The sequence below is a fragment of the Bemisia tabaci genome, chromosome 8 (assembly GCF_918797505.1).
Source record: "Bemisia tabaci chromosome 8, PGI_BMITA_v3".
Taxonomy (NCBI): Eukaryota; Metazoa; Arthropoda; class Insecta; order Hemiptera; family Aleyrodidae; genus Bemisia; species Bemisia tabaci.
The window spans coordinates 35,379,799-35,404,502 of record NC_092800.1 but is presented as its reverse complement, the minus strand read 5'-3'; the positions used below and the strand labels follow the sequence as shown (position 1 = coordinate 35,404,502).

Here is a 24,704-nt window from a genome sequence, read left to right as displayed (position 1 = left end):
TGCCTCATATTCGAGGTTGTAGTTTCAGATTGATTCGAAAAAATCACGAACAGTCACGTGATCTCTTCATTTTAGTGACGTATTACTGTGCTATTTTGTGATTGGTTCATTTTCTCGGCGCAGCATCGTCAAGCATCAGCTGTTTGCGGCTCTGGGTTGAAGGTTTAAGGTTATGTCAGAGAGAATAGAAAGTTAGAGGCCCGACTCGATGCTAGGTAATTGAAACAGATGCGCTCGCTGGCAACGTACGCAACTACTATTTTCTATTGTTTTCCAGAGACTAGCGGCGGGTATGTTGCTGCCGGACCACCTTCACGTAGGCAATTTGTTATACATCGTCCGTCCGCAATACTCTCGCTTGGCCGTATGAAAACGTTCCTCGCATGCGCAGTGTTAAAGAAGCGCCCTCCAACGCTTTGGCGTTGGAGCTGCTTGTTTTTGTTGGGTACAAATAGCTCCGAGAAGATTCAGCTGGCTGATCCAATCGGAAATAACTCCTTCAGTGGGCATGCTCTTGAAGAAATGTTCTCTAGTAATGTATTGACTCAAAAATAAACAAACATTTTTGGACAAGTATTGACTCAAAAATAGGCGAAACCGCTCGCACCTCATTTTCCAAGAAAATACAGACAATTGCTCGTTTAAGTCTTGAAATTGTATCTTTTCACTCATTAAAAACTATACTCGACAGAATATTTTACTTCCCAGGACCTATCTCCTTCCCTGTGGTGAGTCAAATATTCTGAAAATACACATTTACTTCAATTCATGCTTTGATTCGACCGATGGACGATGTGTGCGCCTATGCGTAACTATTGTCGTCTGAAGTTCGCCTTCAATTACGACGGATAGGCAATAAACCTACCGGAGAGCGCGAATAGTTGCGTATTTAGAGAATAAAAGGGATCAATCTTACTCCATGCTCAGTTGAAAGACTTCTTTACCCGTGAACGATTATCACTTTCCAATACTCTCACTTTCCCAGACTTTGAGTCTTTAGTTGATTTATGGCCGGTAAATGACTAAATTTTAATAAATTAGCTCAATTAACATATGAAGAATTCGCACATGAGGCTATGTTAGTTTGTTTTGGTTTGAACCAAGAGTTTGATTTGATATCGCATGACGTAGTCACTAAATCAGTCTATGGAAACCAATTTGGCCGTTTGGAAACCAATTCAGCGACTCCCTCGTACATAACCAGGGTGTCTACTAAAACAGGCTGGCTTCAATCAGTACTTTTAAGTCAGTAGCTGCACGGAAAAAAATTAAATTGCTGATTCAACAATTCAATTGCTAAAAACAGTGAGTGCAATGTTTCAATGTAGATTTTACAACAAACAAATGCTACTTTAACCACACCCGTGGTTAAATTAGTTTACAATGTGGTTGGAGTAGCATTTTTTTTGTTGTAAAATCTACGTTAAGACATTGCACTCACTGTTTTTGGCAATTGAATTGTTGAATCAGCAATTTATTTTTTTCCGTGTGGCAAAAATCAGTACTTTTACACAGGGCCGGATTTACCTACTTGCCGCCCATGGGCCGCCTGTATTTTGCCGACCCCTTCTTATTCGTTTTGAGACATCAATAAAAACCATCGAGTGAACGTGCCGGAGGGAGGGGAGGGGGTGCATAACACGCGTTTACTCGTGTTGGACACATTTTTTGCGAAAGCCCTGTCAACACTACTAGCAAAAGTTCTCGGAACTTGGCGCGAAAGTTAAGTTTCGTAAACCTATCTCTGAGTGAACAAAGCCTTCCATTTGTAAGAAATGAACGTAAAAATTATGCAAGAACAAACATACATGTGGTTTGATAATTTTAACTTCCGCCACGTCGCCGCGAACGCACTGTGTTTAAGACGCAATGCGTGAAGTATTCATGAAGTCTAGTAGGCGCTATGCGTTTCACGCTGACTGCACTGCTCTTGACGTAATGCGTGAAGTATTCATGCAGTCTTGTAGGCGCTATGCGTTTCACGTCGACTGCTGAGTGCTGCTGACCGCACTATGTTTGACGCAATGCGTGAAGTATTCAAGCAGTCTTGTGGGTGCTAATATGTGTTACATGCCGACCGCCGCGCTGAGGGCTTCTCCTTTTCATCGCAAGTCTTCCGCTCCATGCCAAATTGCGCGTTTGGTTTCTCTCTTAACTCGACAAATTAAAGGTGCTGTGTCCTGTATCACCGAAAGACGACAAAATTAGAAATTACTATACCTCAGGAAATGAGAGATTTTGTCGCCTTTTCTCATTTATAATTTTTTTCCGAATCCGATTTTTTTTTTATACCCTCATTTAAAAAAAATTGCAAAATTTGCCGCCATGGGCCGCGGCCCATGTCGCCACCCTCTAAATCCGGCCCTGCTTTTCCAGTACTTTTTTAGTGCATTCCCAAGAAATTCAGTACCTCCTCAACAGAAAAATTCAGTACTTTTTCAATACCTTCAACTGACGAAATTCGAAAAATTTGGATTTCCTGCTCAAATTGCGACAAAAATGAAAAAATTCCAGACTTTCTTGCAAAATGTCCGCACTTAATCAGTACTTCCGGACCGCCCTTGAAAAATCAGTACTATTTCCGGACTTATAGACACCCTGATAACCTGGCTCTCCAGGTTTTTCAGCCCGCTGCGCTGGAAACCCCGCCACATTAAAATACGTTGTTTGAGCACCGACTTGGCGCGGGCGCGAGGAGCGTCTAGTTGGGCGTCGCGACGCTTGGCGGGCGGCGGCGCTGCAGTCTGTTGGCGGTTTCGACGCTGTCCGGTCGGCAGTTGCGGCTCGCCGTTGACCCGCTTCGCAACCGCGTGTTCCGTGCCATGTCCCAACCGCCAACCTCGTGCGCGTCCCAGGTGAATGTGAATGTGAATGCCAGTTCAGTGCCAACGGACAGTGCCTCGGCCGCCGGAATATCTCCCATTTACCGCTGACACGCTCCACACAACCGCCTAATGCGAACCGGATAAAACAACGCAAACAGCATCGTCCGACATGGGGTAGTTACTTTTTTCTTTGAGTGCTTCTTGAAAAATCACCAAGGAATAACTTGTAATAGTTGCTTTAGGCAGAAAAGTCGTAGCTACATATTTTCCCTCCCGAGGGCTTCCCATTAGGTTATTATTGAAGTTGTTGATTAAACAACGCAAGCCGCATCGTCCGACATGGGGTAGTTACTTTTTTCTTTGAGTGCTTGTTCGAAAATCACCGAGAAATAACTTACATTAGTTGGAATTTTTTAGCCAACGTGCATTGAAAATCAGCATAAAGCTGAAAACATCAATACAGATGGAAGAAGCTCAACTGAGCACAATTTCCCCTCAATGAGATACACTGTTTGGTGTAGGTAACACTAGTAACGACCATTCAGAAATGTGTTGTAGTGTTACACCTAACAGCGTAGCTCTTTGAGGGGAAATTGTGCTCAAATGGGCTTCTTCCCTCTGTATTGAAACTTTCAGCTTTATGCTGATTTGACGTTGGCTAAAAAATTCCAACTAACCTACTGCCTTACAACCCGTGCGTCTACCGCAATCAGTTTGTGTAAATAACTTATATTAGTTGTTTAAGGTTGTTGTTTTAAGGTCGTAACTGCATATGTTCCCTCCCGAAGGAACTTCCCATTGCGTAATTATTGAAGTTGCTGATGAAACAGCACAAGTCATCAAGTCATAGGGATGGTCATTTTTTTGTGGGGTAGTTACTCCTTTTTTCAGTGTCTCAGAAAATTACTGGGAGTGAACTTAAAGCCTACCTATTATGAAAATTTCCAGCGAATTTTACGTTTCGAGAACGGGAATCCCCGGTAATTTACTCGGTTACTCTCTCGAGTGTGTGTGTAAGGGTGCGTACGCGTGTGCGTATTTCCGCATAGAGGACGCATTTAAGGTGATTCGTCCTGCTGTCTGGAGTGGTCGAACTGGTGTGCGATATCGCATCGATTAAGTAGAAATTCTCTGCAGATTTTGAATTTTAACAAAAAAAGGACGATAGCCCTTGCGCATGAGCCTAGAAAAACATTTTACCCCAAAAACTTGCCAAACATAGAGAAATGAAAGCAGGATTCTGTTTGAAAAAAAACCTTCGCATTCGATACAGCTATCGACTTACATATAGATTATCGAATCTCTTAAACCGCTGCATCAAAGTTTCCGGGAAAATAGGTATCAGCCGAGAAGCTCCTATTTGGAATCCGCCTGTTTTTCGATAAACTCGTTTTCGCCGAAAGGAACCAGCGAGCTGATTGTTGAAATTGATAGACAAAGCTATAGAGAAAGAGGACAAAAGGTATATGGAGGGATCCTACTGGTGGAAGCGGGTGTTTGCAATGGACAAAGGAGGTAGGTAATAGACCAACTAACGGCAACCCACGAGAGACGCTTAGTTAGTCCATCATTTCCTCCCTTAGTCTATGGGAACCACCCACCTCAACCAAAAGGATCGCTCCATACTCCCTGTGTCTTCTTTGTCTATCGCTTTGTCTATCGCTTTGTCTATCAATTCTAACAATCAGCCCGCAGTCTAGGTTTGGGTTGAAGTTTGGTCTGAAGAAGCCTCACATAGTAAAGTTTCATTAGTTAAAGTGCGTAGGGAGCAAACTTCCGCTTTGTTTTCAGACTTGAACTTGTTCCCTTTGAACGAGAAAGGGTGAGGATGTGAAGTCCCGATCAAAACATCCTTCCGAGAAACAACAAGTACCCAGAACCGCGACCGTTTCTCATGAACACTCTGAACCTTGATCCTAATTCCCATTACAAACTAAATCAATTCGTGGTATTAGAAATTCATGGGCATCGAGGAAAATTGGCCGTGGAATTTTCCAATTAACTTAAGTGCCGCTTGCATGAATTAGAGAAAAGCGGAAGGAGTGTGAAAAGTGTCATCCGATCCTCTGTCAGCCTTTCCAATATGAAAAATGCAAGCCTCTTTAAAAAGATGTCGGTATACATTCATTAAAATTTGAGATAGTAGAGGATTGAATAACTTTTTTCTCGCGGTTTTCGGATTTGTATAAGTAGCACCAGTGGCGTGGCGTGCTTTGCAATATATCGATTGTTATGCCATTTAAACCTATGGTAAAAAATCGATTATCAAGGTGTTCGCTGCGAACACCCTGATTATCGATTTTTTTCCATATTTTTAAATGGCATCAATCGATAAATCGCAAAGCACGCCACGCCACCGAGTAGCACTCGAGCTAATTGAAAAATATCACAAACTTTAAAGTACGAAATATTTTGTGCTTGTGAGGACGGTCGGCATTAGATCGAGCAAATTATTCAGTGTTATCGACCGTTTAAAATGATCAAGATTTTTTCGACGAGAATTGAGGTCAATGCTCAGATTTATGCGGAAGGCCAGAGCGTTGATATGATATGAGCACAAGCTGCGATTTTAATAGGAATTTGTATTGATTTCTTGCCGAGTTCACCTGTTTCTTCTTAATGAATCACTGAAAACACCGTTTTGATACCCAAACCTTAGGTGAGGTCATTAGTGTGAATGAACGCTTGGTGAGGGAGGGAAGAGGTTCATGGGACAATTTACTCTCCACGGGAAACTAGTGAAATTAAACAGAATCATACGACTATACTGGTGTTGTTTTTTCGAAAGGGAGGCCCCGCGACTGGTATTTTTTCACCTAAGTTTTTCGTGAAATGACTTGCACCGCGTAGATTCCCAAATGACACTTTTAAACAGGAAAATTGCAAATTATCGAATTTATGTTGGAATTCTTATTCCACTTCATCGCCAGAATATCGCCGGTACCATCAAAACGACCCACTTTTATTGCTGTAAAATGGTCTCATCATCGATGAAGTCACCGTACGTTTAATTTTGATTTCACCTCAATTCATCGCGAATTTCAATTTAGTGATAAGATTACAATAAATTGCCGTCAATAAAATTGTGATCATTTCATGATCGAATCGTTACATTGGGGACCGGTCTTGCACGGCTGGATATGACATCACATAACAACTAAGAGAAGACATTTCGCTCATCTGTTAAGCCTGAGCTTTAAAACTATTTTTCAATCTTCTTCAAACAGCAAACATGCTTTAAACTTAGGGGGTAAAAAATGTTTGGCGTCATTGGCTTAAAATTCATGATCAACCTCTAGAAACTGTTAAAAGCATCGCAGACTCCTTTGTTTTAAAACATGCCAACAAAAACATTCATGGAGACAAATCATTTTTTAATGCAAATGGATAATTGGATGATACTTTTTCGTAAATAAATCTAGCTCACTGTTATATTGTTACTGTTAAATCTCTGTAGCGATATTTGTGCCTTGGCAGCTGTTTTTTTTAGATTTCGTCGTACATTTAGACCTTAGTTTATTTTTAATTTTTTTATTACTATTATTAGTTTCAAGATGTACAATTTATTAACTAAGATAAAAAAATACTTAATTCTACTGTTTATTTTTGATGGCAAAAAACTTTATACATTCTCAAACCAGAAGAAATAAGTTGGTGAAGAAAGTCTCTAAGTTAAGAGGACGACTGTGGATGTGAATACAGCTCTAGGCATTTAAACCGAAGCTCATTTTATACGGTCTAAGTTTTGTCAGTTTAGATACAGTTTTTTACAGATGTTTAACACGTTGAATTTGTGACATGTACATATGTGAATGACAATTTTCAGTTACGTGCGATGCGGTTTAGTGAGGAAGCTTATTAATATTGCAAAACTAGGGAGATAACTGTTGACCTGTGAAATGGTTATCGGACAACAATTAATATTGCATCAAAACTGACCAAAAAAAAACACGAATAGTAGATGCAGCGTTTGACGTGAAGAAGACTGAACAATAGATACAATGGAAAAAGCACTTATTTTTCCCATTGATGAGAAAAAAAAAGATTATTGACGGATTCTACCTCACTTTTCAAAATTCCATGATCTGCACTATTCTTGCTGAAAACTTCGTTTTGCAAAAATATCTCGCAATGATTCACTTCGAGGCCTGAATTTTATGGGTCTAAAATCCATGTAACAAACTAAACTTAATTTGATGCACTGCTTTCAGTATTCGTCCATTTCCTATTGGTGACAGGAGATAAAGATAATGACGCACTCTTGAGCGTCCGCAGTGATGAAATATTCATAAATGGCCTTGTAATTCGCAATTTCTGCTCGACATACGAGTACAAAATATCGATTTTCACTTGCTTGAGAGTGACTACGGTATAATTTTCCCGAGACTTTCCTCAATGGATCTGATCCAAAACCCTCTGGGTGCACTACATGCAAACATGATCAGGTTAACGGGTATAATTTTGCGACTGGTGGCACATAAAAGTTGTATAATTTTACCCAATTTAAGATTTGGGCTTTTATTCTCAGGGATTTTTTTCTAACGAATAGAAAGAAATCGATAATGGGAAATATGTTCCGGAATTTTTAGGTTTTTTTTCGGGTCGATCATCTTGCATTTCGTAGATCAAAAAGGATACTATTACGGTACATTTCATTAAATTCTATATATACGTCTCCAATTTTTCCCGAAAGTTTCAACTTCAATATATTATTTTCCGCCTTAAAAAAACACTACATTTTTATAAAAGCCAAGACTATGATGTGATGATTGTAAGGCTGGAATTGCAAAAATTTTTTGACTGGAAATAATCTATTCAATTGGCTTGAAAACACAATTATGAAAACAGTCTCTACAAAATTTGATTTCGTTCTTTTGAACTTTAAAATGTAAAGTTCACGCAGGAGAAATAATGCATTATACAATGTGTAATGAGTGATACTTAAAAATTTAGTCCTTGCAGTTACATTTACAATCACGATCAGGTTCATTACCCTAAGGCGGTAGCGAAAGAGGATTGCTTCTGGGAAAAGTTAAAAAAGCCACAGACGCTAACACTTGAAGCAGACAGATTCCACTAATCTTCCACGGGTTAATGATTGCTCTCGTGCGGATATCAGGTGGAAGAAAATCCTTGAAACCTACGCGAACAGTTAAAATAGAGCCTAATTTTCAAGATGATTAGTTTTCCGAAGTGTTTGTGACACCCACGAGAATACAGAGTTTCAAATTTATCAGTGGACTGAATAAAAATTGAGTGCTTTAAAGTCAAAATTGAGAAAAATTACTTGGAGGTACGTCAATTTAAAACTCGTTGAGCTCATGACTTAAAAATTATCATTACCATTGTCCAGAGAGAAGAATAAAAACAAATAAACCAACAAGTTTCTGAGAGGTACTTGAGGCGTACACGTGTGATTAAGTATAGGTGATGATGTCCCAGACCAACCGACACAGGCTTTTGCTCCATTATTTTAGGTCGGATGAACCCACTTTGAATTTTTGGTATTGATTCACGTCTACCGCACTTTCTGATTTTGACTTGATAATGTCAAAATTGTGACAGGAACCCTGATTTTTGAACTCAGGGCCCCTTCTTTTAACGCTCAAAGTGACCGTTATGATGGAATATGGACTCCTCGGGGTCCATTACCCATTCTTGTTGCGGTACTTGACTTCATACATACATAAACGTCGCTCTTCGCTCTGCGACACTCAGCCACCGAAGTCCCCTATCCTCTCAAAGCCCTTCAGGGAGTTGGGGCTCCCTCATTTCCTCTAAAACCCCCTGTCGCCACCTTTTCACTGGGACGTGAACCCCTCGTCTCCTCCCGGGAGGAACCCAATCGAGCATCTTCCCCTGGTAAAAATTGGCAGTAGAATCTGTGTTCCAAAATACCATAGACCTACGGCCGGCTGTAAGATTTCCAATAGCTTCTATAGCCGACTACACAATCTCTCATAGCCTTTTATAGCCGATGGCGATTAAGCAACAGCCAGGCGATAAAGTGTATGCTAAACGTTACTAATTACGGATGCTAGGACTTAGTGAGTTTTTGGAATACTGCTCTCTTTTTGGGCCGTAGTATCTTGATTTATTTTGCGAGGAAAGCTCCGTACTTATGAAGGATGCCTGTCATTCCTAAAATGTTGGAGCACCTTCAGTTTTGTATGATACTGTGCAATACCTCTGGTGTGAAAAAGTTGCTTCAAGCGCCGTGGCAGGCGGGCAGCCAGCGCGAAACACGCATTGGCGCCTACAAACCTAACAGGGATACTTCACGCGTTGCGCAATGCGTGAAGTATCCTGTTAGGTTTGTAGGCGCCAGTGCGTCGCCGCTCCGCTTTGTGTTAGGCTCTGATATTTTACCTGGCGGAGTCAGCGTTATTCAACTCATGATTTTGAAATGTTTGCACATCCCGTATGGATTATTCTCATTGTAATTGATGTAACAAAATATGTATTAAAGGAAAATATAACGTGTGTTTTGTAAATATTAAGGTGGTTCCGTATCAAACTTAATGATTTCCAAAGCACACGAATTTCTACACAATTTCTTATAGCCTTTTATAATCGATGGCGATAAAGTGTAAAGCCCGGCGATAGGAACTGTAGCCTGGCTGCATAATTTTTTATAGCTTCGTATAGCCCGGCCGTATGATTTTCTCCGCATTCTACAGCCAGCTTTATGATTTTCTGCAGCCTTCTTTAGCCGGCTATAAGAATTCCTATGGTATTTTGAAACGCAGCTCTTATCGCCAATTTTTACCAGGGTCTTGACTTTCACCACGGGGGTGGTTAAATTAGCATTTTTCTATTGTAAAATGTACATTCGAAACATTTTGGACATATTTTTTAGCAATTTATTTGTTAAATCAGCAATTAATTTTTTTCCGAGTTGTTGTAACCGTAGTATTCCCGTTCATTCCCAACACAACTCATCACATGTTGTGCGTGTATCGAGGCGGGGAAACCAGATTGTGCTGCGGGGCAATAATTGGTAGCATCGCCTTATTAGCCGGCTGATTAGTTGGCGACGAAAAACTCCCGCGTCGCGACGGTTTCTTGTTTTGCTTCACGCATCAATTCTCCGCTAACTGGCGAGGGAATCCGTCCTCGCGTCCAGGGCCGTGACGTCCCACGGTGCGATGCAATGCGGTTGTGCGCTGACAAAGTTGGGGCGAGTAAATTAAATTCGCTGGAAAAAAGGCTTCGACTTGGAACGAAGTAATTAAGGGCTGTACTGTAAATAGCAGACAAAGTTCAGAGTCCTAGATCTAAGGGTCGTAGTCACGACTGATGCGGCGCGGGTTCAGTGGCCGAATCAGTGGTTCCTAAAATCAGAACTTTTGGCCTGTGAACCCGGAGTGCGGATATGTTTATACCCATAACCGGTAATCATTGCGATCAGAGCCAAACTTAGAGCTCTTTCTTTCAATGTTACTGTTTACACTGGAAAAAAACACATTGTATCTAGAGTCCAGACTCTTAAAAACATCGACAAGAAAAAGTACTCTTGATTCAATCAGAATCTAGCTTAAATCAAGAACCAAGCCTCTTAATTTAAGCGGATTTCGTTTTGATTCAAGCAAAAATCCGATTGAATCAAAGTATTTTTTCTTGTCAATGTTTTCAAGAGTCTGGATTCTAAATCCAATGTGTGTTTTTTTTTCCAGTGTATCCTCAGGTCCAAAACCTTCGATTGAATTGCCTGCCACAAAATTTACAAAATGAATTTCCCTGACACATTTTGATAAAATTCCCTGAAAATTGAAGATATGCCGGATGGTTAGAGAGACATAATTGCGACAAATTTGCGGTTCGAAGCGTCAAACTCATTGCAGAAAGCAATTGAAGGAGGGTTAACACTTTTTCTCTGACATTTTCGTTATTTCCTCCTGACATTTCTCGATTTTCCCGGCGCTCCCTGATTTTGTCAACCCTGTTCAATTTGCATCGCAGGCCATGCACAAAAGCTATATCTATCCCTTATAATACATTTGAGCAGGTTTTTGCTTCTTATTTTCAAATCATTTGACTTCATCAGTTTTACTCGAAACACTGAAAAAACTATAAATTATACCAAAAACTGTATGATCCTTGAACTTTTGGTATGACTTGGTATGACGCATTACAATTCGTCTCTCAGTCATACAGAGTGAAATAAACGCGCGTTTGAACCGTGCCTTCCACAATCAAATTATTCATCAAGTACTGAAACGGTATTATTAAAGATAGAAGGCTGACCGCATAGCCCCCTCCTCCTGTTTCTTTCGATCATTTTTTTCCCTGCTCAAAAGCGAAAAATATTCCATTCGGTGCGCAGAACGAGAATGACTCCCTTCTAAGCACCCATCCTTCTCCCACTCCAACTGGGAAACGACCTTTACGCATTTCAGCACTCCATCAATCCGCAAGTCTTTATACTCATTGTTGAGTGGAATGCTCATTTGTATACTCCACGCTCCGACCGAACTTTCTCGCCACGCTTCGCCTTCGACCGGGCCACAGTGGATCGAGTCAATGGGAAAGCTCGGACAAAATTTGGCAACTTTAAAAGCTTATGATTCCGTTCCTACAAAACTTTGTGGTTTTAAAAGTGGTCCCATTGGTTTCTTCGTAAAATTATCTTCTAGAGGCTCCCCTTAACATTTAAAATGTGACGAATGGGTCAGTTGCGCTGGTCACAGAATTGTGTTTTAGCTAAAGATATTAGCTTAAAATATTAAGATCTGTCCAAACAGCAACTTTCTACGTTCAATATTGACCGAGATATCGCCCTTTGAAAAGTCAGGTTTTTGACGTCATCCAACGCGGTAGTGACATCCTTGGTTTCTTCCACCTTGGTTTTATCAGTCAGGGAGACACACATTAGCACTGGTTACTCTACGTGAAACACACAGAAATGCGGATGAAAGCAAGGTGGAAGAAACCAAGGGTGTCACTACCACGGTGGATGACGTCAAAAACGCAACTTTTCAAAGCGCGATATCTCGATTGATATTGAACGTAAAAAGTTGCGGTTTGCACAGATCTTAATATTTTTAGCTAATCTACAAGAATCTGGCATCAAAAAAAGTTCTGTGACCAGCGCAGCTGACGCATTAAGCATCAAAATTGGAGTTTTAGTCAAAAATGTTATGTCCGACCTCTCTGATTGACTTGACCCACTGTGCGGGCTTTCAGCGTTGACAGTTGAATGATTTCACCCACTGGATCGCCGCCAGCGGATGAAATTGCCGTGTCTTTTGCGTTGCTACGGTGCGGTCATGTTGCGACAGGTGAACAGCTGGGGTGCATTGCACCTCCTTCCCTTGGCAACGGCGTCCAATCGTCGATTCTCATTATTATGATTATTATTACAACGTTGGCTTTTATTTCGGCGAAGTTCGCGTGACCGCCCGCCCGCCCGTGGAAGTGGACGTGGCTTGAGGTCAGGGAATCGTCCGCCTTCGAATAATCTAGATCTCTACCGCATCGCGTGGCATGGCGTGGGTCAGCTCTATTTGTGAATTTCACTGATAGCGTAATCGCACCCATCGAAATAGAGCAGGTGAGAAATAGCACGAGTCAAAGCTTGGATATCGACGCACATTTGAAATAGCACGAGTCAAAGCTTGGATATCGACGCACATTTGGGTGATCCCTTATTGCGTAATGCCGTTAATTCACACGTTGAAAATGTGCGTTCGTTCAGTAACGGCACGTGGGTGGGTTGGATCAATAGGAGAGATCGGACAAAATTTGGAAACTTTAAATGCTTATAATTCCGTTTATAAAAAACTTTGAGGTTCTCAAAATGGTTTCCTTGTACAGTTTTCTTCTACAAGCACCTATTGAAATTTGAAATTTGACGAATTTAACATCAAAATTTGCAGTTTTTGTCAAAAATTTTTTTGTCCAACCTCTCTCATTGACTCGATCCACCGTGCGGCTCGTGGGTGGGTTGAATCTTCGGGGGCGAAATTCGGCAAAACGAGACCGGGGGACAGGGGGGACACCGGGAGGGCGGGTCTGGGAAGTTTCTCCTCAGCCAAGAGGGTTCACTCTCTTTGGAAAATTGTTGAAAATCAGGTACCTACTCCTGCAAGACAATTTTCGGATTTTTCCACACAAAAAAAATTATTTTTGAAAAAAAAATCTTCGAAAACTATGAGGGCGGGCAGCGGTCCCCCTTCCCCTTCCCCCACCGTCTAAAAATGGATATGCATGGTTTCAACAGTGATTGCGTCGTATTAGATGCGTTGTCTGCCTGAAAATTTGGGGGGAGCAGAATTGACACGAAAAGTGTACGTAGGTTACGCACTGAACTGTTCCGCCTTCAATTTTGGAGGGAGGCAAGAACACATCTGCCGAGCAGGAATAGTTATCTATTCGATGAGTTGTAGATGCCTGTGTTTTCTACGATTCTCTTGCTTTTTCTTTGCCTTGCAGTGTAAACTACTTATAATGAATTCCACCTGACGAACTGGATGCTAGTTCATTCTTTCTATTTCAGTCTCTATGATTGATTATGAATATATACTACAAGAATAAAACATAGTTTCATTAGGATTCAGGGCCGGATTTTCCTACTTGCCACCCATGGGCCGCCTGTATTTTGCCGCCCCCTTCTCATTCGTTATGAAACATCAATAAAAACCATCAAGTGAACGTGCCAGCGGGGGAGGGGTGCATAAGACGCGTTTATTCATGTTGAACACATTTTTTGGGAAAGCCCTGTCAACACTACAAGCAAAAGGTCACGGAACTTTGCGCGAAAGTCAAGTTTCGTAAACCTATCTCTAATGGACAAGGCCTTCCATTCATAAGGAATGAAAGAACAAACACAAAATTTGGTTTAATGATTTTAATTTCCGCCGCCGCCGCCGCCACGCCAACCGCGCCGTGTTTGGCGTGAAGTATTCACGCAGTCTTGTAGGCGCTATGCGTTTCACGCTGACCGCACTGTGTTTGGCACAATGCGTGAAGTATTCATGCATTCTTGCAGGCGCTATATCCGTTTCACGCTGACCTCAATAACCGCACTGTATTTGATGCAATGCGTGAAGTATTCGTGCAGTCTTGTAGGCGCTAATATGTATTACATGCCGACTGCCGCGCCGAGGGCTTCTCTTTTTCATCTCAAGTCCTCGTCATCATTTCTCCCTAAGTCGCGCCGTTCCAGGCCAAATTGGGCGTTTGGTTTCTCTCTTAACTCGACCAATTAAAGGTGGTGTCTCTTGTATCAGTGAAAGACAACAAAACTAGAAATTACTATACTCTCAGGAAATGAGAGATTTTGTAGTCTTTTCTCGTTTGTAATATTTTTTTTTTTTCTAAATCCGATTTTTTCATATACCTACATTTAAAAAAGTTGCAAAATTTGCCGCCCCCTAGATTTGCCGCCATGGGCCCATGTGGCCACCCCCTTAATCCGGCCCTGTTAGGACTGAATCTGAAATTAAAGTGAGGGGGTGGTAATTTTACACTTAACAATGTTGTTGAATGATGTTCAAAAAAGGATCATTCAACTTTCAAAACCTATCGCTCGAATTTTTCACGATTATTTTCTCCGTCTCGAAAAAAACAACAACAAAACCATCTCATTCTCGATGTCTATCTGCACTTAAACCTATGATGCTAATGAATCCACCAAATACACCACACTAATGAATGACGTAGGAGTTGGCGCCGGACGGAGAGCTGATGGCCCGATGAGGAGTCACCGTTCAAGTTGCAAACTTTTTCCGGGAGAAATCGACCGATCAAAATGATCTCCTCAGGCAAGACTCAGTCACCGAACGAGAGACCGTATCAATACGAGTATACTGCTCTAGGGTAACTTGAAATTTTCCAACCGATCGCTACGCACGAGTAGATACTGCACGTTCCTTAACTTCAGCACCATGCGCGCACTTAACATCGGCACGATGCTTTCGTTCAGGAGGAATTGGATCGCATTTAGCAGAAAAGGAACCAAGCCACATCAGATATTGCCAAACGGACGTATTTATGCTAAATGGAACTATGTGGAAGAGGAAAGATGGGGTGTGCTCGTTAGTGCTCGGGCCATAAGAATGAATGGGGATTTTAAAGCGCCAGTGACGTCAGCGGCGACGAAGCCGTCTCCGTTGTCGTACTCGCTCGTATTTAACTCATGAGCCCTGCCCAAAAGGCTCTTGTCGCATGTCCACGGCTCACAAGTTGGCGCTCAGTCCCTTTTGATTTAATGTCAAATCCCGCTTTTCAATTTTTTCAAAAGGAACTATATCCACTTTAACATTGTTTCTTATCCAGCTTCCACGAGCACACCCCATCTTCCAGTTCCACGTAGTTCCTTTTAACATAAATACGTCCAAATTTAATTGGGCAATTTACTTTTTTACAAGAGAACGTTGGTGTGGATTCCTTTGTAAATTTTAAGGAATTTTCTTTGTAACAAGCAGAAATCTCTCTTAAATTTGCACAAAAATCCGCACAACCGTTTTTATGTAAAAAATTAAAGTGACCAATTAAATTTGGCAATAGCTGATGTGGCTTAGTTCCTTTTTGCTTAACGCGGTCCAATTTATATCTCGCACGAAATGAAGGGGGTCCTTGAGCAAGTGAGAATTAGCAGGGTTTAAAATTTTAACCCTTGGGGTTAGGGTATATAAAATAGGGTATATAAAGGGTTTAAAAAGATTAACCCTTAAAGTATTTTATTAAACAGGTGTCGTTTCTTGTGATGTTGTGGTGTAGTTATTGAGGTTCAGCCTTCTACATTTATGGTTTCATCAAATTTTAAGTTAATCTAAACTAATAAATTTCAAAATTATAAAGAAATTGAATTTAACTTTTATACAAACTTAATACCTATCGTATTAATATGGTTTACGGTTGGAGGTCGGATGGGAATTTACTGCGGTTTGCATGTTGGAAACTCACAATTTTCTTCCAGGACAACAATAATTACAATATCATTTGGACGTATTTCTGCCAAACGGAACTATTTGCATTATGAAATGAGCCCTGAGATCCATAAGAATATATGCATAACAGGGCTCAGAGTCATAATGCACATAGTTCTGTTTGACAGAAATGCGTCCATTTGTTACACAATCAATCAAACGATACACTTGTGAAGCTCTCATCGTCGCTCCTCTGACAAAAGAGCGTATCTCTATTTCAACATGAGCCTCAGAAAGCACGGATTTATATGTAAATTAGGGCTCACATGCATATTGAGATACGCGCTTTAGTCGGAGGAGCGACGTCATGTGGACAGTCTCGGCTAATTGAAAACCATTCATTCATTTCCACCTGGCACGCTTGAGGCTTGACACTTACGCAATATTTACGACATGATTCAGCCAGGTATATTCTGAACATTGCCGACCATCTCCAGCACAGTGTACTGCACTTCTGTTCCGTAGATAAGACCTCTAACAATGTAAGTAGATACGCACGAATGACAACTTAAATCTACCTATCGGTTTTCAGTTGAAGATAAAATACTTTGGAGAGTCGAGCAAATTAAGCCACGCCAAAACGGGCGTTGTTTGCGGAAATTGGACTACATTTTGCAATTAGGAACTACAATTTCTAGCTCATCCGGAAAAACACTCATGTGCATAGGGAAACTAAGAGTAGATACGTCGTTTCTGAACTCAGCCAGACATTCTAGTTCTAAATCGAAAAATTAAGTCCAATTAAGATGGATTTTCAGCAATTTGAGAACAATTGACAGTTGGACTACACTTCGCAATTAGGAACTAAAATTTCTAGCTCGTCCGGAAAAACACTCATGAGCATAGGGAAACTAAGAGTAGATACGTCGTTTCTGAACTCAGCCAGATATTCTAGTCCCAAATCGAAAAATTCAGTCCAATTAAGATGGATTTTCAGCAATTTGAGAACAATTCAACAGTTGGACTACACTTCGCAATTAGGAACTAAAATTTCTAGCTCATCCAGTAAAACACTCATGTGCATAGGAAAATTAATGGTGCATACGTTGTTTGTGAACTCAGCCAGATAGTTCCAAATCGCAAAATGCAGTCCAACTAAGATGGATTTTCAACAATTTGAAGAGCATTTCGACAGTTGGACTACACTTTGCAATTAGGAACTACAATTTATGCTCAAATTAGAAACAACGCATGCACCATTAATTTCTCTCTACGCGTTAGTGTTCTTACCGATGAGCCAGAAATTTTAGTTCCTAATTGCAAAATTGGGTCAAGTTGATCGATCAATTACTAATTTCCGGGTTTTAGGTAATTACCTAAGAATTTCCGAGCATCAAATCACGCTGCGGTGCGTCAAGTAAACGATGCAATAATTTATAACCTTAGGATCGAGATAAAAAGTTCCCTCAACTGACAGACGAATTGGACGAGTTCCAAGATAAAAAACCGTTTGGCATGAGTGCCCTAAATCATAAAAAATTAAACTGTTCCAGGGACTCGAGTCAAACTGTATTCAACTTTGATACTTCACGTAGTAAGTATGAAACGAGTAATTGAATTCAAGCGACAAAACAGCTGTGATTGAAACCTTACAAACTTTCAACTTTCCATCACTGTTGATATTTGCATGCTATGTTGCTTTTCGATGATAGAACGTCCAGATTTCAAAAGTAGATTTCATGAGCAAAAAAATTGATACTTTGTGGAATAAAATTGAGTTGGTTTCATTTTCGGACGAGTTTCATTGGCAAATCAGAACTAACTACCGAGTATACGACTTCGGATGCATTTCAAATTTTAATTTTTTTTTCGAAATGTTTCGCTTTTGCTTCAGATGTCTACTCCTTTAAGTTCTTGGATGACCACTTTATTGATTTCCTTGGGCAAGAATGGGTTTGCAAGTATACGATCCAAGATTTAGGTGAAAATTTAAAACATTTGATAACATTTTGATTTTACTTTAAGACGTTCAGTTTTGTAAGATCTTAGATGAAGGGCTCTGATTAATTTTTCTTCCTTTTATTTTCAATGGATTTAATTTTGAAACGGTATATTAAGAGTTAGCAATTTTTAGATCTTAGACTATATTCTACTGAACTTTATACCTTTACCTATATCATAATTTCATTCATTTTCATTTCTTCTAAACGCGTGCTAGGATTTTAATTGGGAGTTTACTCATATTTTTCGATGCTGGAGGAAAAAAACGAAAAAATTATTAAATATCTCACACTATAGGAAAACCGGGGGCTATAGGAAGGGTCCGTCCCACAATGGATCGAATTATTCAGAGAGGTCGGACGTAAAATTTCTGACTGAAACTGCAAATTTTGATGTTAATTTCGTCACATTTTAAATTTTTAGGGGTGCTGCTAAAAGATTTCACGAGGAAACCAACAGAGCCACTTATGAAACCTCAAAATTGTGTGTGAACGGAGTTATAAGCTTTTAAAGTTTCCAAATTTTGTCCGACCTCTCTTATTGACTCGATCCACTGAGCGTCATCCTCTGACATTTGCGAGGAGGGTCCCTCAGGGCTCTTTTTCATACCTTTTTGAACGGGCATTGAAGGGTTTCTAATGATGGTGATTAATAGATAGTGAAGATAGACTAGTGATAGACAGTGAAGTAACAGATACTGAAGATAGAAAGAAACGGTGCAGTCTCAAAAAGGTTGACAACCCGACTCACTACAATTCCAAGCGGCTGGAGACGCATCAAAGTGCATCTATTTTTATCCCAATCGAAAAAAACTCTAACACACCTAGGCAAAATGGAACTTGTGAACAACGAGCCCTCGTCTTCTTCAATTACGTGTTGAGCCTGGATTTTAAAATGAGACCGAAGGCATTTAAACTAGAAACTTTTTCAAAAATGCATGGGTGTCTGTACCCTGTACCGGTGATAGTATCAGTTAATTTTGGCATTCATACAACTTCATTTTGGTGATGATACCTAAAACTAACTCAATTTTCCCTTTGTTTTTTTTTTTACCAAATTACATCTGAAATTTTCGAATTATCTCCTTTGAAATATCTCCTTCACTCAGTTTTTAAATGACGTTTTGGTGATTTGTCCTCCTCAACTTTATGCTAACCTTCAATCTTCTTCTCTTAAAAAATTAAACTCCTTATAATAAATCTTCTGAAAAGAAATCATGTAAAAAGTCCACATCGAGAAAAATGGATTGTCTCTCGACCTGAATTTCCGTCTGGTTTCCATTTGAGTTCAACAGATGAGAACCAACCCACATCGAGAGGAAATTGTCAATGGCGCTTTTGGACGGAGAATTCAGAGAAAATACAATTGACTTAAAAGAGAGAGGCACAAAGATTGTACTTTTGGCTATTTCGCCTTTCGTTTTCGAGGTAGGCCAGAGTAAATGCTTCATGCGGCAGTAGGACTTCCTTTTGCCATTAGGAACTACAATTTATGGCTCGTCCGTAAAAACACGTACGTACATAGGGAAACAAACGGTACGTACGTTGTTTCTAAACTGGGCAAGAATTTGTAGTTCCTAATGGACCACTAGATAAGGTACGAATTTCAGCATTCTGATACATGTTTCTTAACCAAAATTTCACGTTAAACACGGTGCACACAACGAAAGTTACCGAAATTAACTCCTTACGAAGATATTTAATGATTCTTGATGCGTGAATTCAAACCACCCGCTCATGAAAACTCAATGCTCTACGTGATTCACATCGCGCGCTAAACGTTATCATGACAGTCTCTGCGATATAAAAATCTGACAATCTCAATCTTGACGCTTTGGCTCAGTTATAGCAAATTACTAATAGTTTGATCAACACATTGTGGGAATTGAACATTGCTCAATTGAGAAGCTTGCTGAAACCTTTGTAGTGGGCGATTTGACTCACGTAGAGCTTTGAGTTTCTTGTGAGCGGGTAGTTCAAATTCCTCGTAACCAATGTGAAATAAAAACGTTAATATCTTCGTTAGGAATTGGTTTCAGTAATTTTCGATGTGTGAATCGTGTTTTACGTGAAATTTTGGTTAAGAAACATGTATCAGATCGCTTGAATTCGTACCTAGTCTAGTGGTCCATTGCAAAATAAAGTCCAATAGTTGTCTATTCCAGTGTTTGTGTCCTTTTCAAACGAAAATTGGCAACGTCCAAAGGCTCATATGTTGGTTTTCCTCAACCTAGCAGAACTGCGAATGTATTTTTTCCCTTTAAAAAAACAAGGCTAACTACTTTACGCTTAACTCATTTTATACATTTTCAAAACGTGGGTTGGCTCATCTTTGCTGGACTCTATTCATTCAACGTATATTGTGTTTCTTTGGGACGATTTTTGAACTGATGAATTTTGGTTTTTACAGGACGCAGGATGTCGAGAAAAGCGGGGAGCACGGGACCGGAGTCTCCGGCAACAGGAGGAAGGTTAACCGGTTCCGATCGGCGGCACCTCAGGTAAGACCGGTTTTCATGACCGACTGTCACAATCGTACAATCACGAGAATTTTCTCTATATCATGAAGATTACCCCAGGTCATTTCTGTCGTGTTAAGCACGAACGTCGTCGTAGAAATATTGGACATTGGCGGATCCAGCAACTTGGCAACACTGGATTTCGTCCATTTAAACCTATGGAAATGTATCGATTCTTAGAGGAGCCAGGTGCTGCGACAAGAATCGATTACTTTGCACAGATTCAAATGGAGGAAATCCGGTGTTGCCAAATCGCTGGATCCGCCTCTGATATTGGACCGTATTTTGTAATGAGGAACCACTATTTCTGGCTCAGTTTAGAAACAACATATATGCCACTAGTTTCCCTATGTAGATACGTGCTTTTATGGGGAGCCAGAGATAGTGGCTCCTTATGCCAAAATGTAATCTAAATCAAATGCTGCTGAATTTCTTCGAATGAAGTGGTTTGTTTGGATCGCGTTTAGCAGGAAGGAACCAAGCCACATCAGCTATTGCCAAATTTAACTGGACAATTTAATTTTTTACAAGAAAACGTTTGTGCGGATTCTTTTAAAAATTTTAAGGAATTCGCTTCGTGCTATACAGAATATTCACTGAAATTTGCATGAATATCCTCACAGCCGTTTTCATGTGAAAAATTAAATTGCCAAAAGTTTGGCGATAGCTGATATGGCTTGGTTTCTTTATGCTTAACGCGGTCCATTTTTAAGAAAATGTATGAAATTTTCCATTTGCTCAAAATTAAATTAAGAAGAGGACCTTCAGAAGAACCCCAAAAAAATCTAAAATCGTTCGGAAAATTTACTTTCGGGTGGAAGAAATTTGGTGACGACCGAATGCGCATAATATGACGTTCTTCCTTAGCGAGGAAGATTTTTAACGTGTTAGATCGTCGAGCATGATCGAATGTACGCATGCGTCAATCCTATGGTGTGAATAAACGATCAAGTCTAAAATAATTGGACGAGGAAATATGCGAGTCGTGAGAGAGAAATAAATACGTAAAAATTGACACGGTTTCCGAAAAACAACAGTAACTCATGAATCACCTATACAGAGCAATGACAGCTTAGTCTGGTGTAAGTTTGAACGTGTGTGATGAATATTCAGACGTTGTCACATTTTTATGGTAAAACGAACTTTCTGGAACATTTTATGACTATTTTCCACTGCGTTTTTCAGAGAATATTCCTCTTAATTCATTCTAGTACACTTGGTAGAAAGAGGCAAAATATTCATGACTCTGTTCAAAAATTAATATTTTACCTATCGGAAGAAATTTGAAAAAGTTTGAAATTTCATATCGATGACCAGACGGCGAAACCACGTCTCTTCGTTTGCGACGTGGCAGACTCCCTTTGAAGCTTTAGTTCTACTCTTGATAACCGCTCAACGTAATTCCTTGAAAACTTCCTTGATTTTTCATCTCATTGTCAGTGAGCAGAATCTCACTGGAAAAAGAATCTCTTTGATCAAGAGTCCAGGCTCTCAAAAAATTTGACATAAAAAAATACTCTTGATAAAATCGGATTTTTGCTTGAATCGAGAGTCAGGCCTCTTAATTTAAGCGGATTTCCTTTTGATTCAAGCGAAAATTTGATGGAATCAAGATTATTTTTTCTTGTAAAATGTTTTAATAGGAGTAGAGACTCAGTATCCAAGAAAATTGTTTACAGTGTTAGGTAGCCTATTTCTCTTCGAAAAAATAAAGAAGGAGAGGAAATTTTGAAACACCGTAATTGAAATACGTGGTTTTGCACTTTGGCCATCGATATAGCGTTCTTCCTTAAAGAAGATTCGATGGACGACATATTTTGTGTCAAAACGACATAATTCATCGATTAGTTCCATTTTTTCAGCTACTCGTCATTTTTCTCGAATTTTGAGATCGCAACTCTGTTGTCAGGAGACTAAAGAATTCACTTACCAATTTTGACAAACAAATTCAACGTAATACAGGCGTGGTATTTTAGAGGGAAAATATCGCACTCGAGTGCAGTTTCGATATCATAGTATCGAATGCGATATTTTTCCTCTAAAAAACCACGCCTTTATTAAGTTAATTTGTTTGTTAAAATTGGTAAGTGAATTCTTCAGTCTCCTGACAACAGAATTGCGATTTCAAAATTCGAAAAAAATGTCAAGTAGCGAGTAAATGGAACTAATCGATGTGATATATCGCATGTCGTTCTGACACAAAATATAGCGTCCATAAGGTGATTCGTCAAGCTCAAGTGACGTGGTCGAAGTGGCATGCAATAATATCACATCGATTAGGTAAAAAATCTCGGCAGATTTTGAATTTTAGCAAAAAAAAGGACGAAAGCCCCTGCACATTAGCCTAAAGAATCATTCTGACCCCACAATCGGCAAAATTCAGAGAAATGGAAGCAGAATAGTGTTAGGAAAAAACCTCGCATTCGATTCAGCTATCGATTTCTGTGTCGAATGCGAGGTTTTTTTCCTAACACTATCTGCTTTCATATCTCTGAATGTTGCCAATTTTTGGGTTTAGAATGATTCTTTAGGCTCATGCGCGGGGACTATCGTCCTTTTTATGCTAAAAATTCAAAATCTGCCGAGATTTTTGACCTAATCGATGCGATATATCGCATGCCACTTCGACCACGTCACTTGAGCATGACGAATCACCTTAAGTTGTGCGCAGGTATGACGGAACAGAACGCGAACGACCGCACGGAACAATGGAAGTTTGGTCTGATGTAAGTTGGAAGGCGTGCGATGAGTGTTATTTGATGTCCGCTTTCTCTTCTTCTAGATACTGGCGGTCACGGCCAAAAATCTGGTCCTCCTTGATCTCGGAATGACGATGGCGTTCTCCACGATCGTCGTCCCCGTCCTTCTCGACCCCAACAACAAGGACCCCAACGGACTTTCTTTCACCGAGGATCAAGCCACCTGGTTCGGTAAGCCCCAATTCAACCCTTCCGACCGCACTCAGCTTGCTCGCCCTGGTAAAAATTGGCAGTAGAATCTGTGTTCCAAAATACTATAGACCTACAGCCGGCTGTGAGATTTCCAATAGCTTCTATAGCCGGCAACACAATTTCTTATAGCCTTTTATAGCCGATGGCGACTAAGCAACAGCCTGGCGATAAAGTGTATGCTAAACGTTACTAATTACGGATGCTAGGACTTAGTGAGTTTTTGGACTACCGCTCTCTTTTTGGGCCGTAGTATCTTGATTTATTTTGCGAGGAAAGCTCCGTACTTTTGAAGGATGCCTGCCATTCCTAACATGTTGGAGCGCCTGCAATTTTGTATGATACTGTGCAATACCTCTGGTGTGAAATAGTTGCTTCAAGCGCCGTGGTACGCCGCGGCACGGCGGACGGGCAGCCAGCGCGAAACGCGCATTGGCGCCTTCGAACCTAACAGGGATACTTCACGCATTGCGCAATGCGTGAAGTATCCCTGTTAGGTTTGAAGGCGCCAGTGCGCCGCCGCTCCGCTTTGTGTTAGGCTCTAATATTTAATCTCGTGGAGTCAGCGTTTTTCAACTCATGACTTTGAAATGTTTGCACACTCTGTATGGATTATTCTCATTTTAATTGATGAAAAAAAATATGTAGTAAAGGAAAATATAATGTGCGCTTTGTAAATATTAAGGTGATTCCGTACAAACTTAAGGATTCACAAAGCACACGAATTTCTACACAATTTCTTATAGCCTTTTATAGCCGATGGCGAAAAAGCAACAGCCAGGCGATTAAGTGTAAAGCCCGGCGATAGGAACTATAGCCCGGCTGTATAATTTTTTATCGCTTCGTGTAGCCCGGCCGTATAATTTTTTCCACTTTCTACAGCCAGCTATATGATTTTCTATCGCCTTCTTCAGTCGGCTACAAGAACTCCTATGGTATTTTGAAACGCAGCTCCTATCGCCAATTTTTATCAGGGCGTTTAAGTACATTGGGTCAAAATTCTAAAATTCGTCGCTTCCCTCACAAAAGAACGTAACAACATTTCAGTGTTGCCCAGTAACGTCATTTCACTAAAACCTGGGGGGGGGGGGGGGGAGCGAGGGACTTGACTTGACCCTTAACATAATACACAAGTTAAGAAATAAATCAAGTTTTCGGTAATGTGATCAATTTTTCTCGTTTATCAAGGACTTTTCAAGCCAAAAAAAAATCACACAAAAAAAAGAATTTGGAAACGCCGAAGGGGAGGGGGAGCTCCGGACCCCTTACCATCACCAAATTACGCCACTGTGGTTGCCATATTTCCCCGTGCAAATTGCATTTTCACCAGAAAAACCTTGGGGATTTCTAACTGGAAATCTCGCTGATTATCTAGCTAATCTCATTCGAAAATCGGAAAAATTTTCAACAAAAATTGCGTAGGTACATTTATAATCTCAGAGAAAATTGGATTTTTTTTTTAAAGTCAATTTTGCAACTTTGGAAGAAAGTTACTATCCCTCGTCCAGGAAACGACGAATCTAAGAATTTTTACATACAT

At 40.3% G+C, this 24,704-nt stretch overlaps 2 protein-coding genes across 5 annotated transcripts in view; one reads left to right on the top strand and one right to left on the bottom strand.

Annotated features, from left to right (window-relative positions):
• LOC109030267 (WD repeat-containing protein WRAP73) overlaps window positions 1-24,704 on the bottom strand; it is a 47,006-nt gene that overhangs the window by 5,889 nt on the left and 16,413 nt on the right. The gene's annotated exons all lie outside the window — the stretch shown is intronic.
• LOC109030266 (facilitated trehalose transporter Tret1) overlaps window positions 2,734-24,704 on the top strand; it is a 30,000-nt gene continuing 8,029 nt past the window's right edge. The window contains exons 1-4 of one of the 4 annotated variants that reach the window (XM_072303658.1): window positions 2,734-2,999; window positions 14,490-14,645; window positions 20,108-20,198; window positions 22,999-23,146. In XM_072303658.1, coding sequence (XP_072159759.1) covers window positions 14,578-14,645; window positions 20,108-20,198; window positions 22,999-23,146 — 307 coding nt within the window. In that variant the 5' untranslated portion in view covers window positions 2,734-2,999; window positions 14,490-14,577. Of the gene's footprint in view, window positions 3,000-3,059; window positions 3,170-14,489; window positions 14,646-20,107; window positions 20,199-22,998; window positions 23,147-24,704 lie in introns of those variants that run through there. The other 3 variants (XM_072303659.1, XM_072303660.1, XM_072303661.1) reach the window with 3 other exon arrangements.